The sequence below is a fragment of the Melitaea cinxia genome, chromosome 4 (assembly GCF_905220565.1).
Source record: "Melitaea cinxia chromosome 4, ilMelCinx1.1, whole genome shotgun sequence".
NCBI lineage: Eukaryota > Metazoa > Arthropoda > Insecta > Lepidoptera > Nymphalidae > Melitaea > Melitaea cinxia.
In genome coordinates, this window is record NC_059397.1 from 14,864,995 (window position 1) to 14,882,053 (window position 17,059).

The 17,059-nt window shown below is 34.0% G+C and overlaps 2 protein-coding genes across 3 annotated transcripts; one reads left to right on the forward strand and one right to left on the reverse strand.

Annotated features, from left to right (window-relative positions):
- Positions 1 to 937: 937 nt before the first annotated feature.
- Positions 938 to 8,762, forward strand: LOC123670289 (dehydrodolichyl diphosphate synthase complex subunit DHDDS). Of its 2 annotated transcripts, XM_045603795.1 has the most exons (7): positions 938 to 1,116; positions 1,542 to 1,743; positions 2,226 to 2,359; positions 4,966 to 5,114; positions 5,724 to 5,899; positions 6,317 to 6,527; positions 8,523 to 8,762. In XM_045603795.1, exons 2-6 carry the CDS (start codon positions 1,552 to 1,554, stop codon positions 6,515 to 6,517), a joined length of 852 nt encoding a protein of 283 aa, XP_045459751.1. In that variant the 5' UTR covers positions 938 to 1,116; positions 1,542 to 1,551; the 3' UTR covers positions 6,518 to 6,527; positions 8,523 to 8,762. The 2 variants fall into 2 exon arrangements, with proteins under 2 accessions (XP_045459751.1, XP_045459750.1); XM_045603794.1 differs by lacking the exon at positions 8,523 to 8,762 and having other exon boundaries at positions 6,317 to 6,837.
- On the reverse strand, positions 7,164 to 10,980 carry LOC123670288 (protein FAM50 homolog). Its single transcript, XM_045603793.1, has 6 exons — positions 10,428 to 10,980; positions 9,918 to 10,013; positions 9,333 to 9,537; positions 8,573 to 8,727; positions 7,699 to 7,811; positions 7,164 to 7,408 (listed from the first exon to the last, which is right to left on the reverse strand). Exons 1-6 carry the CDS (start codon positions 10,770 to 10,772, stop codon positions 7,309 to 7,311), a joined length of 1,014 nt encoding a protein of 337 aa, XP_045459749.1. The 5' UTR covers positions 10,773 to 10,980; the 3' UTR covers positions 7,164 to 7,308.
- Between the last annotated feature and the right edge of the window lie 6,079 nt (positions 10,981 to 17,059).

Below are 17,059 nucleotides of genomic sequence, written 5' to 3' on the forward strand. Positions count from 1 at the left end.
TAATTTTGACTGACTCCTTAAGTTGCCTATTAGCAATTAAGGAAAACCCGTTTCGTAGCAGAAAAAGATTTGTCATTATTTTAAAGATCAGGGAAGTTTTGTTTTTATGTCATCAGAAAGGATTGCAGATCACTCTTGTTTGGATTCCCAGTCACTCTGATATTCCCGGCAACGAGACTGCGGATTCATGTGCCAAATCTGCCATCCAAATCGGCTCCCATGCTCACTATAAAAATTTCTGTTATGATCTTGGTGTTGCAGCGAATACTCGGTTGGCCAATTCGTGGACATCATCTTGGATATCATGCAAAATGGTAAAAGGTAAATACTATGCGAGCCTGCAACCAGAAATCCCTAGACGACCATGGTTTTTCCGTTTTAGACACGCCGATCGCTGGGTCACTTCGACCATTTGCAGGTTGCGTTTAGGTCAAGCGTGCACACCTAGACATCTCGCAAAAATTAGAGTACGGGACCATTCACTCTGTGAATGCGGTTTAGATGAAGGATCTCCATCCCATATCCTGTTTAATTGCCCCAAACTCCTTCATCCGTTGTATGACGTACTCCCTCCTGAAGTTCCCCGCCCTATAAATGTTGAATCTTTATTAATGTTTGTGTTTAATCCTCTGTGTTCGTTTTTATGTAAATATAATAAATATAATAAAATTAAATTGTAAATATTACAATGTATATATATATTTAGTACAATGTTATATACTTATAAATATTTTTATATTTTTGTGCATTTTGAAATTATTGTGAATAAATACATACTATTTTCGTGTATTTTCAAAATTTAACTAAATTGTATTCTCAAATCCACCGAAATAATAACAATCTCCGTCGTGTGTTCTCCATCCCACGTGACATTGGCGAAATGATATGTGTCAAACTGACACAACTAAAAGCCATTAAGCAAAGAACTGTGAACCGAATATTACGTGGATTTTGGTGGTTTTGGGAAGTTTTTGAATCTTATTTGCCATTTATCCAGAATTAATAATTTTTTTAAAGTTATTCATTATTATTTGTATGTCTTTGTACCTTTCTTCGAACCGACAAAACCAGATTTAATAATACACAGATAAAATAATTAGAGAAATATAAATTCTGGTATGTAGTTCGCTTAAATCAAATTCCAAACTGATCAAATAGTAGATTAAATTTTACTTTTGGGTTTGAGTTTTACATTGAATTCGTTTATTCACTTTCAAAATTTAATTTACTTTAATACACCCTTCATTATATAGCATACAAGTGTTTCATTACAGTGACTTTCATTACTTAATAGTTTCACGAATTTCAGTTGTCTTTTTCATGTTTGCTGCACAAAGTGCATATCTTAAAATGTGTTTAAATAAAACTAAAACATATCATGTACTCAATGATCGATAGAATCTCAAAACTTCCGAACGACTCTACAAAATTAGATGGTTCCTTAATATAGTTTAAAAAAAAACAACAACCATATACTCACAATGAAAAAAATCGAAGTTCATCAGGTCAGCTAGTTATTAATTAAGATAATTTTGTTTTAGGTAGCACATAATGTCGACATGGATAAAAGAAAATTGTACATCATTCATACACTTGTTTTGCATTAAAGTCTTAAAGACAGGACGAATACCACAACATGTAGCCTTTATTATGGACGGCAACCGTCGATTTGCTAGGAAAAAAAATGTTAATACTACCGCTGGTCATACTAAAGGGTTTGAGAAACTTTCAGAAGTTTTAAAGGTATGATATCAAGCATTAACTAGATAACATTGGGTCATTATCATCATCATCATCATTATCATTATCACTTCAGCCTATTGCAGTCTACTTCTGGACATAGGCCTCCACAAGTTCACACCAAAAATGGCGTGAACTCATGTGTGTTGCCCATAGTCACCACGCTAGGCAGGCGGATTGGTGACCGTAGGGCTAACACTGGGTAACATTATCTAAATTTGTAATGTACTTAATTTTAAGATGTAGCAATTTTTAAATCGATTCTTGCTTTTGCTACATTGATTTTTGATAACCTTGGAAATTTAGTTAATTTTTTTTGACATTCATTAAGTGTATATAATCACCTTATCTGTAATAGATAATTTAATTTCATGTCATAACAAGTTGGACTAGTACATCGAGGATTCTGTATTACCATGTTTTCATGTTAAATGGTGATTTTTCATAGAAAATTTAGTAATTATTAATTAAATTGTATTTTATAGTGGTGCCTTGACCTTGGCATTCCTGAAGTAACAGCATATGCATTTAGTATTGAAAATTTTAAGAGGAGTAAGGAAGAAGTAGATTCCTTAATGGCACTAGCTAGAGAGAAATTTGAGCGCTTAATTGATGAAATGTATGTACAACTTGTATACTTATATTATTTTATTTATTTAATACTTTATTTACACTTAGAATAACATTAAAGTATATAAACACTATTCAGTATTATAATTAACAAAGTGTAATGGGTTATCACTAAAGCCGGGTCCAGACATGATCATTTGACCGATCCTATCACCGTATCCGATCACCGTATCCGTTATCTGCGTATTGTCAAGCCCCGTATCAAGTTGTGGACGCCTCCGATTTGCTCCGTATCCGTATCTTCACAATAGTCATGATCACGTATCAAATTGCCCAGTTCAGTTTCTGCTCTCGATCAAACATGTCGTCGCAGTTGGTTGAAATGTACGAGAATTTAGCAATTTCATATGCCTGTTTTATTGTTATTCACAACATTCTAACCTCAGTCCAGACTGACCCACGTCCGTATCTGTATCACCTTTGATGATCGGACAAAAACCGACACGACATGGGACGGGCCGTATCATAACGGCGTATCGAGATCCCGTATCATGATACGTATATCATTACCCGTCCACATATGCGATCATAATACGCGTCGACGATACGGATACGGTGATCGGATCGGGCAAATGATACATGTCTGGACCCGGCTTAAGAGCCATTTCACAAAAATCGGTAACAATCCGCGAAATTGTAATATTTTGACGTCGTTAATCTCAGTGTTGGATGCAATAATGTAATTTATATTCTTGAAATATAATAGAGCAACCTTTGTTGTAGTCCATAGTCAGATCAGAATTTTGATTTATATTATGTGTATAAAATTATTAACCTTTTCATCAGCCTCCTCCCTGGGTAAACGGTCGCAATGTATACTTTGAAGCCCTACTTTTCAATAACCTCTACGTTGAAACCATTTTAAAAAAATATCATAATATGTGGAATATAATTTTGTTGTCCACTATCATAGATTTTTATTCCATTTGTATCTCTATTAAACGATAAAAAAAATTTAAAGTTACGAATATTTTCCAAATAAGTACAATTTTAAAAGCGATATTTCTCTTAGAAAACTAAGAAATTTTAACGAACTATCTTCATCAAAGTAAACTTACATCATTAAGGAATACAAAAAAAATAATTAAAAGATGTAATTATTTTTAATACATTTTATATTAAATAATAAAAAGATAGTATATATTGCCACGCATCAAGCCCGGTAAATCAGTCGAGCGCTAGCGCTCTTAGAGGTAAGGTCCACGCCAAATTCTGCGCAGCCGTCTCTTTCGCTCACACGCGCCAAGCGCCTGTTGTTATAGCGGATAAAACGCATTTGATACTTTCATAATAAAATATAAATAAAATAAACATATTACGAAAATGACTGTAAAATAATATAATGATAATTTCTGTAAACAAATGTATAATTTAATTTTCTTTTCTCACACTATCAATACAAATAGGCATTTCAATCTGTTTGTCTTGTTATTTGTTAATTAATATGTTTGTCGGTGTCGATGTCATTAAATGCTTTTTTATTCATATCGTAAATATTAGATTCATTCGTAAACTGAAAAAACTAAATCAATTTAAAAAAATTGTTTCATAAAATTGATTTTTTTAATTTTATTTTAAATTTATAGACTGTTGTTATATAACATACTTGAAATTTTTAACAAATTAATTATGTAAAAAACATTTTATACCATAATTATAATTTTTATTATACATCAGAAAATGATCACGATGGTCTTTTGGTTGTCACACTATACGTACTAGCACAAACATCGCGCGGCTCGCACGACTCGCGCGATACAACCAAATTTACCTAAACTTGCAGAGCGTAAAATTGTGAAATGGCTCTTAAGAGTGATCTATTACAGACAACCCCTATCAATAGAGAATTTATAACATTAACAATAAAGTTTAAAAATTAATTATCATCATCATATATATTAATATGCTAAGGTTAAGATGTTTGCTTTGCTTTTTTAGAAAAAAACCTCACCATTACTTCACATAAATTATATATCATTTTATAGATAACTAGCTGACCCGGCGAACTTAGTATCGCCTAACACAAACTTTATCATATGGTATTAAAGTTCAAATTGACTTTTAAATATTATCACAAATCTTTTGTATGGGAGTATAGAAAAGTGTTGTTTTTAGACTTTTTCAGGAAATTTAATTTTTTTTTTTTTTTAGAATTTTTCTCTCCGTAAGAACCATCCTCGTACTTCAAGGAATATTTTAAAAAAAGAATTAGCGAAATCGGTCCAACCGTTCTCGAGTTTTGCGCTTAGTAACACATTCAGCGACTCATTTTTATATTATAGATAACTTGTTCTATCGGCATCTACAACAAAAAAATAAAGTATTTAATAATGAAGGCTAGGTATGCTTTAAGGAGAAGAAGGATATTTTTTCCTCAAATCAATGCGGGTGAAACCGTGGGGCCTAGCTAGCTTATTAATAAAATGTTAAAAATATGTATTAGTTCAGTTCTATTCTAATTTTTTTTTTATTTTAACACCATCAACCAGAACAAGAGATTTTTTACCCATTTAACCAATTATACTAAATTAGCTACTAGCTGTTAAAATATAATGTATATTTAGGTATATGAAAAAGTTGCTTTTCTACATTCAGTGATAGTATAAACGAATGGGGAGTAAGGATTCATATTGCGGGTCGCATGTCTCTTCTGCCAGAAGATTTGCGAGCAACATTAGCTAAAGCAGTGTTGGCTACAAGGAAAAATAACAAACTGCACCTTAATATTGCATATGCGTATACCGGTATGTTATCTGTAATTATATATATTTTTAAATTTATTTCTTATAAAATTCTATTTGATATTGTTTTCTAATGTTTACGTGAATTTCGCTTATTTATAATAAAACGACTTTTTTCGGATTTTATACTATATATTTCACAGACTATACAGTAACCATGGTCACAAGAGGACTTCAGTTTGATCCAAACTAATTTTGAGATAGTAATTAAAAATACTATTAATTCTAAGATATTGAAAATGTCCATAAATTAGTATAGACATGTGTTGTTTTGTATTACCTTTTGTTGATTTAGAAAAAATATTTAATAGTCAATCACATTATTTTGAGAAAAGTTCTCGATATAGACTAAAAACATTGCCACTCCTATTAATGTGGAGTTCTAGTGTTACAATATATAAATATATAATGTTAATGTTAGCTTTAAGTTTTTTATGCATAAATAAATAAATAAATAATAAAAATAAATAAATATACTGTCATACACTTACATGTATTACAATTTTTAAGCTATCTTCTCTAGTAGCTTAGACACAAGCTAAGCTTTTAAATTTGCAATAACTATAGCTTTCTAGTTGTTTCTATTTAACTTACTTATAAATGTCTTGATAGGTCGTGATGAAATAAGCAGAGCTGCCTCTCACATAGTGGACGGTGTCAATAATAATGAAATATCACCTGATGATATAGATGAAGATCTTGTCTCTCAAGCCATGGACTTTGGAGAACCCGAACTATTGATAAGAACATCTGGTGAAGTGAGGCTCTCTGATTTTATGCTGTGGCAGGTAATGCATGATACGTTATTGTATATTTGATTCTAATATTATGGTAAATTTTTCGAGTATCCAAAATTATTAGTGTCATTAAATTGATAATGCAGCAGTCAGTCAGTCACAGGACACTCAATCTATCGTACAGTCTCATGTAATCATAATTAATCGCCTGTAGGACAACTGTAGGATAAGTGTAATGCATGTTGTTTAAAAAAGGCATGACTATTTTAGATCCTGTGGATGTTAATTTTAAATTAAAAAAAGATCACAACACAACAAACACAGTAGAATCAAATCATTGTCGCTTTACTAAATTGAGGAAAAAGTATAAATAAAAGATATATCATAGAATTTGACAAAATTCATTCATAAAAATTCATTCATAAAAAAATCATTCTTACTTTTAATGATTCTGTGTATCCTTTGCAGGTGTCTAATACGGTACTTTACTTTAGTGAAGTTTTGTGGCCCGAATTTACAATATGGAACTTTTTGATAGCCATTATACATTTCCAAAGACATGCACCACCATTACAAGAAGACAAAGAAAAAACTCCAATTCAAATACAATTTTTGAAAAATTTAGAACTTAAGAAAACGCGCGAATGGGAACATATTCTCGGCTATTAGATTAAATAATGTAATTATGTAATTTATTTTAGAAAGGACTTTAAATTTAATCTTTGCACTTTGATGCGAGACTGCAGAAAATTCTAATTGTTTTTTTTTTTTTTTTTCTAAGAATACTTGAAATTCTTCTTACTTAGCAACTGTTCATGTAAATATAAAAAAAAATTTATAAATAATAATAACAATAGTATGTAGATGAGAAAGATATGCTTGTAGTTACTTAAATAAACATATTTTCATTTATTACATTGGCTTTATATTTAATGTTTTTATGATTGAAAAAAAAATCTGATTATTAACATAAAGTGATCTAAAACCAACTTGGTGTTTTTTAATGAAATGAATAATTGACAGACATACGTATATTATGATATTATATTTTATATATGTTATATAGATTATATAGATATTAGATAAATTAGAACTTTTTTTTTCAACAACCACTACTAACTTGCATGTTTTCGTAATCTTGGAATTTAGATAATGTAACCAAATTTCATTTTTAGGTTAATTTAATTTTTTTATACTTTAAGGCTAAAATCATAAAATCAAAAGTTATTAAGGATGTTTAAGTTTTTTTTCACAGGTCCTTTATATTGCGGTTTTATTTAAAAAAAAATCCAGGTATAAAAAAAAACTATGTATATTAAAAGTATTAATTTTATTAAAAATAATAACTTAAACTAGAACTAACACAGTATGAAAAGTCATCATGTATTGCTATACATCCTACAAATTAGTTATTGCATTATTTTCAAGTACAAATATAAAAAAAAATTGTACTGTTAATACTACTTTCCTTTCACTGTGTATTTGGAATATGTTTTAGTTGGATCGTAGGGCTCCCATCTAGATGCAGGAAAGATATGTTTGTTTCTTTCATACCAAGATCTGAAAACAATAAAAATAAGGCATTATAATTTAATATAGATAATTTGCAGAATTCAACACAACAAACTTTACAATATTTTTACTATATTAATTAACACTTTTATGAATGAAAATGAATCACAGAAACGGACGCATAACACCCAAATGATTCCGCCAAATTTGGTAATTTTTTTGTGCTAAGTATATTTATAGTATTCTCTGGACAAGATAATATAAAACAAAATTTAAAAAATCAAGATATTTACGAATAAAATATGGTGATACTAGTTTATTTAAAATTAACAATTTACCTTAAAAGTACTTTCCCCGCATGTGAATCTTGTTTCTCTTGTGTGGCATCGTTTACTAATCTCACATCATCTGAGGCATCAAACTGGAACAGGGGACCGCTCTTACCTCTTGCCTGTAATGTAATAATATTAACCATAGAAAATATTTTGTCTACCAACAATAGAAAATGTGAAAATGTTGAGACTATATTTTGTATTCTATGTTGGGAGTTATACTAACGCGTTGGTGCAACGGTCCAAGCACTGGCTAGTGTCTGTTGCGCTGGCAGTTGCAGATTCAATCCCCGCACATGACAAACATTTATATTGGCCATATAAATGTTTGCTGTAGTCTGGGTGTTTGTACAGTCTTTGTGTGTCTCCCCGTTGTGCCTCGGAGAGGATGATAAGCTGTCTGTCCCGGTTGTTATCATGTACACCTTGATAGCGATCGTTACTCATAGTAGGGAATATATCCGCCAACCTGCATTGGATCAGTGTGGTGGATTAAGCTCTGATCCTTCTCCTACATGGGGAAAGAGGCCTATGCCCAGCATTGTAATGTTACAGGCATGGGAGTTATAAATGTTAGTGTTCTAGCTATATAGATACGCTTTAGTATTATAGATGTGTGTTAGTTTACAAGCAAAAAATACGACTCGAATTTACATCGACAAGTAATAAAATGAAAATGCACAATATATGTACTTTATAAAACTACTTGACTTTACACCGTCTTTTTAATAAAGAATCATCAAAATTGGTAAAAACATTTAGAAGTTTTTGTTTTGAAAATTTTAAAAGCTGTTTTTGACTCATTTGTTTTAATTTATTTTTTATTTTAGAGAAAGTATTTTAGAAGAGTACAGAAGGAACACGAGTTAAACTCTTATACCTTAGTAACTATAAAGTCATAGAATGTGTAGTGGTGCGGCAAAATCAGGTCCTCCTTGACATACATAAGTTGATCAGCCGTTACTGTTTTCAGCTCACTAAATTCCGGTCTCAGTGTATCCAAACATCTTTGAAGAAATTGATATATAGAATTGCCTACGAAAAAATTTTAAATAATTATTTAAAATTTTTGTTTGACTGTTTGTGCCTCATAGTTTCAATAAATTTAGACTAGATCGAGTACAAATTTAGTTACAAGTTTTTAAGCATGAAAGCTTGATTGTAAAACTAACAAAATTTTCGCTTGATATATTTTGCATATACTACATAGCATCGCATAGCATCTAATAAGATATTGAAGTATTAGAAATCCCAAAATATTCATTGTGGTAATTAAAGTGGAAATTTTGGGATATAAACTTTCAAGTGATAAGATTTAAAACATAAAAAGTTCAAACCCCCATTAATAAAAAAGGACTTGTTTCAACTGCAATATGCAACTGTATTAACTCCTTAAGAATGATTTCTGTGATATTTAAGTGTAAGTTTTTTTGCAAAAGACATTGCACAGTAAAACATTACTCTAAATGCAGGCCTCAGCATCACTGCTTAGCATTACTGTTTTACACAATTTCACACGCCACAAATTTTATATAACATGGGCCTTAGTATATTTTGTTGAGGAGTAAGCTCCAATAAAAACTATGTTATTTATTGTCATTACTGACTACAGTGATTTAAATAACTTTTCATAGAAATACCTTTTTTTAGCGTGACATTTCTCCTATGGCCAGATCCATCCCAGTAGCTGAATGTAACAGTAATGGGCTCATCCTTGAGGCTCGCTTGGGTCATCACCCATTCTAATCTGAGCTCCTCTCTTAGTTTTAAATCAGCCTCCTCTCGTTCTCTGTCAGGTAAAAATGATGTATCTACATCTGGATTTTTTTTTATTTTTTTACATACCTGTAAATTATTTTTTGGAAATATTCCTTCAATTAGTTTATATATATATATAATCAGTCATGAATTTTTTTATTCCTTAAAAAATTTGTAATATTTAGAAATTATTATGAAAAACATCACAAGATAGAGTGTTACGGGTCCAATTGTATATTATTAGATGTGTCAATCAATCTATAAATGGCTGATTTATTTGACAAGAGTCAACTCTAGTGTCAGCTTGTAATTATATATTCAAATACATAGTCACTAGCTGACTGAAGACCATTCCCATGAACTACAATATTAAGTTTTCATAAGCAATAAGAGACATACATTAAAAAGCAACTGTTGGGTAATCATGAAAGTAGTAATATTAAACAAAACCAAACAAACTGACGTACCGTTTCATCCTTGTCTCTCCAAGTAGCTTCTGGTTTTTCTTCTTCTTCTTCATCCTCTTCTCCATCTTCATTTAAATCAAAAGATAGCGCCTGAATCTATAATACAATAAATTATTCATAAACAATCATCATTTCAGCCTATTGCAGTCCACTGGCCATAGGCCTCCACAAGTTCGCGTCAAAAATGGCGTGAACTCACGTATTTTACCCATAGTCACACATACAGTAGGTGAGTTGGTGACCATAGGGCTGGCTTTGTCGCACCGAAGACGCTGCTGCCCGTCTACGGCCTGTGTATTTCAAAGCCAGCAGTTGGATGGCTATCCCGCCATCGATTGACTTTATAAGTTCCAAGGTAGTGAAACTATGTTATCTCTCTACGACTAGTCGCCTCTTACGACACCCACGGGAAGAGTGAGGGTGGCTATATTCTTTAATGCCGTAATCACACAGCATAAACAATAGAAACACTTAATAACAAAACATTTGTTATAAATTCTTCAAACTTACCTGTCTTTTTTGCTTATTTTTTTGCGCTTGTTTAGCTTCTATTTCTTTTTGGCGTTCCTTCTCTTTTTCAGCTTTTTTTTGGGCTAACTTTTTCTCTCTTTCTCGGACTATATGTTCCTGTTTTGCTTTCATTTCATCGAGTGTTACTAAACCAATAGTGGAGCTTTTTAGTTGTTGTTCAACTGCATCATAATGTGTGGCGAACTTGTTTTCGATATTGTCTATCTTGAGATCCTCTTCTATTTTCTTCTTTCGGAATTCTATTTCTTGCTGTGCTTTTTCTCGTTTCTTCATTAAGTGCATGGCTCTACCAGCTTCTGAAGCTGCTCCTTTGTAGTGGGCCATATCTACTACTTTTTTTTTGATTAAAATGAAATATATTAATTAATAAAAACAATATTTATCGAATATTCAGTAGAATTACTTAGTGGAAGCTAATCGTACCCTAAACTACAAAAGAGGACCACCCAGAACCAAAGCTCTCATTTGCATATACTTCGTGACACTGACAGTCTGACACTGCTAAACTGTGAACGTTTCTTTCTCTATGCTCCATGGTTTCAATCGTAGACAGAGTAAACTATATATAATTAGTTTACTCTGTCTACGGTTTCAATAGTGGTGAATCTGCCACAGACTGGGTAAAAAATCTGCCAGAATCTGCCACACTTGACGACAAAAATGCCAAAAATATGTCATCATGAAAACTAAAATAAAAACAACGAATAAAACGTAATTTCTTTAATCAGCACAAAAAAAAAAATATTTTAAAATTTAAATAAGCGGTATTACAGTCATCTACTACATACTACTTTTAGTGTGTATTAAACATTAGCCTCCAAATTTTCATCTTCATTCTCCGTATGCTCTATGCATGTAAACGACATGTTTTTATAAACATATTTTTACTTGGTTTAATGGAGACACATCAATCTTCGTGTTCCTCTATCTCCTCTTTTGTGATAATTATAGCTGAAACATATTTGTTTAAGAACCTATTCCATATTTTGGTTTTGTTCAGGTTTACCTACGAGAATATTCTCTCGCATGAAGCGTTTGACATAGGTAATAAAGCTTTCGCGAAATTTTAAATATTTGGATATTTTGTAGCCCCATTCGCGTGCAGCATTTTTCCAATCGTTCCCAAAAATTTGTCTACACTCAAAATTGTGCTTATGGTGCTACTTCCTGATTCTAACAAATATCTTTAATTTGACTTATGTCAAATTTAATTTATCGATGTTCGTCAGCAACTTTTTGATTGTTATTTCAGGAAGAAAGCAAGAAATCTTGTTCCACTCAGCTCGATAAGTATGGTCGTATTTTCTCTTTACAATTTATGATTCGTTACACAGAACCGCACATATTACTTACCAAACGAGAAAGACGTAAAAAAAATTAAATCGATAAAGGAGAATAGTGTTCATATTCTTATCACATGAATATGAACAATTCTATTTTAATTACAGTTCATAATCATATGACGTACTTGTTTAAAAACAGAATAAGAGGGAAATCCCCGTATTATCAGGCCATGATATAGATGTTGCCAGTTCGGTGAAATAAATTTTGATCTAATTATATAATAAACCAAATGTAATCATTTTTAAAAAAAATGTCATTGAAAATTTAAACTAAGTCATGTGCATTTTGCCGAAATCTTTTAAATCTGCCAAAATCTGCCATTTTTGTAAATCGTCAGCATGATCTGCCACAGACAAAATTTAGGAACAAAATCTGCCAAAATGGCAGAAATCTGCCACAAACGGTCACACTGCTGCTAAATGTTGTTATAAATTTATCCCCAATAGGTATAGGCAAAGGACTATAATCCAAAGGACTATAGTGACAAAATTAATTACTTTGACACACTCGAAGATGTTCTAGAGAGATTAGTTCCCACATTCGATCATGTGATTTGCATGGGTGATCTCAATACATGCTTACTCAAAAATGATATGAGAACTAATACCTTAAATTCCATCTTGTCATCTTTTAACCTGCAGACTCTTAATCTTACCGCACCTACACAACACATTCCCAACTGCAGACCTTTACTCATGGACCTAATCTTTATCTCTTACCCTAACCTTACTATCTCTCATGGGCAGATGACAGCCCCTTTTTTACACCATGACCTTATTTTTCTTGCTTATATAGTACGCCCACCCAAGGTTAGAGGTACGTACTGAATTAATTAGAATTTACGATACACACGCATCAGTAAAACCTGTGCGTATTAAACATGTTCCTGATCCCTGGTTAACACCTGTTATCAAAAGGATAATGGCTAAACGCGATAGAGCAAAAACAAAAAATAAGAAAAATCCAACCGAAGACAACTGGAATGTATACAAAAAACTTCGTAACATCTGCAACAGATTGTGCAGGGATGCTAAACGCCGTTACATCCACTCTTCAATGCAGGGTCTCTGCCAAGCGCAAGCTTGGATATTCCTGAGGTCACTACGTGTGGGCAAATCCACGGTAACTTGTAAAAGTTTTGTGGATCTCAACTCTTTAAATACTTCATTACTCCTCCTATAATTGTGGACTCTAACACAAAAACCTCTACTCTTTCATTTTTATCTACTCTTGTTTCACCAGACCTACCTCTCTTTCGATTTGAAACAGTCTCGCAAGAAACTAACAAGAAGCATGTCCGCTTCATTTCAAAATCAAAGTGCGGAGTTTTTAAAAGTTTTTCGTCTAAAATAATACCTCAAAATTTATGATGGTTTTTTTGTGGTATAATACTATTGTCATAAGTCACATGAAGTAATGGAGCTCTACGCATTCGATGAAAAAGAATGACGGAGCTTTTTAAAGGTGATAAATCGAGACCATGATTATCTAACCACCGCTTAATATAATACAGAGATTTTGTTAATTTCGCAGACGCATCATCAATATTACTTCCTTTTATGTATAAAAGTAAGTCATCCGCATATTGCAAAACATCAACATTCTTGTCAATTGCTAAAACTAAATCATAGGCATACAAATGGAACAACAAGGGGCTTAAAACTGACCCTTGTGGTAAACCTTTGGTGAGGATTTTAAATATTTTTACTAGCGACCGCCCCGGTTAGCACGGTTGCAAAAACTATCAATGTTCCTCTATTATATTACGCATGTATTATACGTATAAAACTTGCTCTTAAATCACTCTATCTATTAAAAAAACCGCATCAAAATCCGTTGCGTAGTTTTAAAGATTTAAGCATACATAGGGACAGAGAAAGCGACTTTGTTTTATACTATGTAGTGATTGTTATTTTCCTCGCTAGAGAGCTCCGATAATAAACGCGTGCAATCGCTGCTAAATTCAAAGTGCTATAGAGAGAACCGCGGCCTCCGATGCGCTCTCCCGCCACCCCGGCCCGGCCGGCCAGAACCGCCGCAAACGTTACGTCTCGCAATTTTTAAATCTGTAATATCTTCGAAAATATTCATTTAAATCATATGCTGTAAAGGGCCATATAGATTTATATTAAATCAACAATGTATTTAAGGTATTTAATTAGATAAGGCTTAATGCTGTATTGGTTAAAATCGCTTCTCGAAAATTAGCCATTATTTGTCGTAAAAAGTAAATGACAAAAAAATGTTATTGTGGGATATCCATAAAGGATAGACATATACCATAGCGGAGTTTTCTGTAGACCTTTTCAATGCGTACAATACTTAGTAAGTACATTATTTTGATAAAACTCGTAGGGTTCAGCTTGCGTTTGAAATGTAAGCGGAAAAAATTTAATTATTTATGACATCAGAATAGAAACCTTAAAAATAACAGTATTTCTCCACTATTTAATGGATGTTATTATACATATAAAACTTCCTCTTTAATCATTTGATCTATTAAAAAAACCGCATCAAAATCCGTTGCGTAGTTTTAAAGATTTAAGCATACATAGGGACATAGGAACATAGGGATATAGGGACAGAGAAAGCGACTTTGTTTTATACTATGTAGTGATGATGAAATAGTTTTGCTGAGGATTTTAAGACTCAATAATTTTTGTCTTAGTGTTGATACAATGACATTATCATAGGCATTCGACAGATCTAGGAAGGTTGAAAGCACAAATAATAAGTATATATACCTATGATATATTGTCGTACGTGCTTTTATTTCGCCGAAAACCAAACTGGGACGAAGAAAGAAGAAAGTTACTTTCTACGAACCACTCAAGGCGATTTTTAACTAAATGTTCAATTATTTTTAAAAGGACTGATGTTAATATAAGAATAATAAGTTGACATTTTCATTCTAATGGGATATTGCCAGATTGAAAAATAATGTTTATTATTTTTAGGTATATTGTCAAACTATTATCATTAAGATGAAAAATAAATGAGTACCTAAAATATACCATCTAGCCATGCGAAGTTTATATCACTGAAAAGAAAAGAGAGATATATATCATTTTGATCTTAGGATATATATCACTCATTTAGCTCTTCAGCTCATTTAGCTTAGTGAAATAATTTTATAATGCAATAAAAATGCAACCTTATGTTGTTGTAAAAAAATACTTTTTCGCTTGTTCAAAGCAAGACGATTGAGTCTATGACCTTGTAAAATATCAATCGAAAAGATACAAAGCCATAGCTAACTATCTCTCTTTCTTTCTCATGATAAACGCGATCGTCCGATCCAGTGGCTCACTAGTTTAGTCTGATTTACTCACGCTCAGTACGTCAGTCTCTCGAAAATGAATTATAAGCCTAGTGAGCTAAAGATATATTTGAAACGTAAATGAGCTGATGAGAGACTAGCTCACTTGAAAAGATATGTTTCAAGAGCAAGAAAAGGGTTGTATTATTATTCAAAGATTTGGAGATAGAAAGGTTTATAGTACGATTTCTTATTACATGTAATTTAATGACGTTTTTGGGTTTGTGCGCGCTTATTAAAAATGGATGTCTTAGCATCAGATTTATCAGGAAAGAACTTTGGAAAATTTTTGAAGGATACAAATAATCATGTCATAAAATCATGGATTGTACCTGTAGCGCAGGCGGTTGCGGGTTCGATCCCCGCACATGACAAACATTTGTATTGGCTATACAGGTGTTTGCCGTGGTCTGGGTGTTTGAGCAGTCCCCATAGGTTTCCCTACCGTGCCTCGGAGAGCAGCGTAAGCCGTCGGTCCCGGTTGTTATCATGTAAACCTGATAGCGATCGTTACTCATAGTAGGGAATATATCCGCCAACCCACATTGGAGCAGCGTGGTGGATTAAGATCTGATCCTTCTCCCACATGGGGAAAGAGGCCTATGCCCAGTAGTAGGATATTACAGGCTGAAGCGACAAATAATCACCATGATCACCCTCGAAAATACCCTTCCGTCCTTCCTGATTAAGTTATCCGCGCCCGTCAGTCACTCGCCCTGGAGACATAGGATCGTGCTCCATTGCCCTATACATACTCCAAGGAAGTCTCGAACTGCCTGGTCAATCTTGTACAGCTCGAGGACCCTCAGGAGCCATGAATGAGGTACCGAGTCGAAAGCCTTTTTTTAGTCGATCCAGGCGGCCGAAAAGTTCCGACGGTGGCGTCTGACAAGCTGGCCCGCCAGAGAGTTAATGAGAAGAAGCTCCTTTGTACCGCGACCGCCTCCACGACATCCGTTCTGAGCTGCAGACAAGATATTAAACTCACCAATATGTCGTGAGATCTTACAGCTCAGAACGGACGTCAGTGTCTTATAGATGGAGGTCAGACACGTTATGGGGTGGTAGTTGGTGGGATCTGCGGTGTTGGTGGACTTAGGAGCTAAGTGAATGATCCCGGTAGTGAAAAGGTTCGGGAGTGTCTTCCGATCTATTGCCTCTTGGTATTGTCGAGCCAAGGTCGCATGGCAGACCGAGAGCCCTTTCAGCTAGTAGTGATGCAGAACGTCGGCCCCCGGACTTTTCCAGTTCGGAGCCCGCCGGACCGCACCACTGACGTCCTCCATAGAGATGGCGATTGGGTTCATCGGTTCAATTTTAGCACATGCGTCCTGAACCGCCGCAATCCAAGGGCCCTCCTCGTGCTCCACCTCCCTTGACCATATGTTACCCCAGAAGGCGACGAGGTCAACCGTACTCGGTTTTAGGGAAGCAGAGCACGATATCGGGTTCTCCAGCTTTCTATAGAACCTTTTCTGATCACTCACGAAGAGGCGATTTTGTCGGAAGCGCTCAACTCTCTCAGAGTACCTGCGAATGCGCTTTCCCCACGCCGCGACTCTCTGCTTCAGGCCGTCGATGCGCTCCGTTAGTTTATCGCCTATGTCAGGCTGATCGAGGCTGATGCCTAGCCCGTTGAAGGCCATTCTAACAGAGCGCACAATCCTTGGCCTTGTGTTGCCCGACCTGAAAGCTAGCAGCCTACCAATAAGGGCCCTGGCTAGGCTGATACGGCGTTCTATTCTCCTCTTCCAGGCTGGTACGTCGCTACTCTTATGAGTAGCGCGTCCAGACTCCTGGGTCTTGGCTCCGACAAGGCAGTGCACCGCTAGAGCGGCGCCGAAGAGAATAGAACCCGTATCCTCCAAGTTGAGGCTGCCTTCCAAATAGGGAGGCAACAGTCTGTTAGCTGCCTCAATGGCATTCCGCGTCGCGGCATTGAGGGGGA

What these genes read in the sequence shown, in the direction of transcription:
- LOC123670288 (XM_045603793.1), bottom strand. Translation starts at nt 10,772, where the DNA reads ATGGCCCACTACAAAGGAGCAGCTTCAGAAGCTGGTAGAGCCATGCAC. An exon ending in GGAGAGACAAGGATGAAACG is followed by an intron (nt 9,538 to 9,917) that starts GTACGTCAGTTT and finishes AATAATTTACAG; the next exon opens with GTATGTAAAAAAATAAAAAA. An exon ending in ATGACTTTATAGTTACTAAG is followed by an intron (nt 7,812 to 8,572) that starts GTATAAGAGTTT and finishes ATTACATTACAG; the next exon opens with GCAAGAGGTAAGAGCGGTCC.
- LOC123670289 (XM_045603795.1), top strand. Translation starts at nt 1,552, where the DNA reads ATGTCGACATGGATAAAAGAAAATTGTACATCATTCATACACTTGTTT. An exon ending in GAGCGCTTAATTGATGAAAT is followed by an intron (nt 2,360 to 4,965) that starts GTATGTACAACT and finishes TTCTACATTCAG; the next exon opens with TGATAGTATAAACGAATGGG. An exon ending in CTGATTTTATGCTGTGGCAG is followed by an intron (nt 5,900 to 6,316) that starts GTAATGCATGAT and finishes TATCCTTTGCAG; the next exon opens with GTGTCTAATACGGTACTTTA.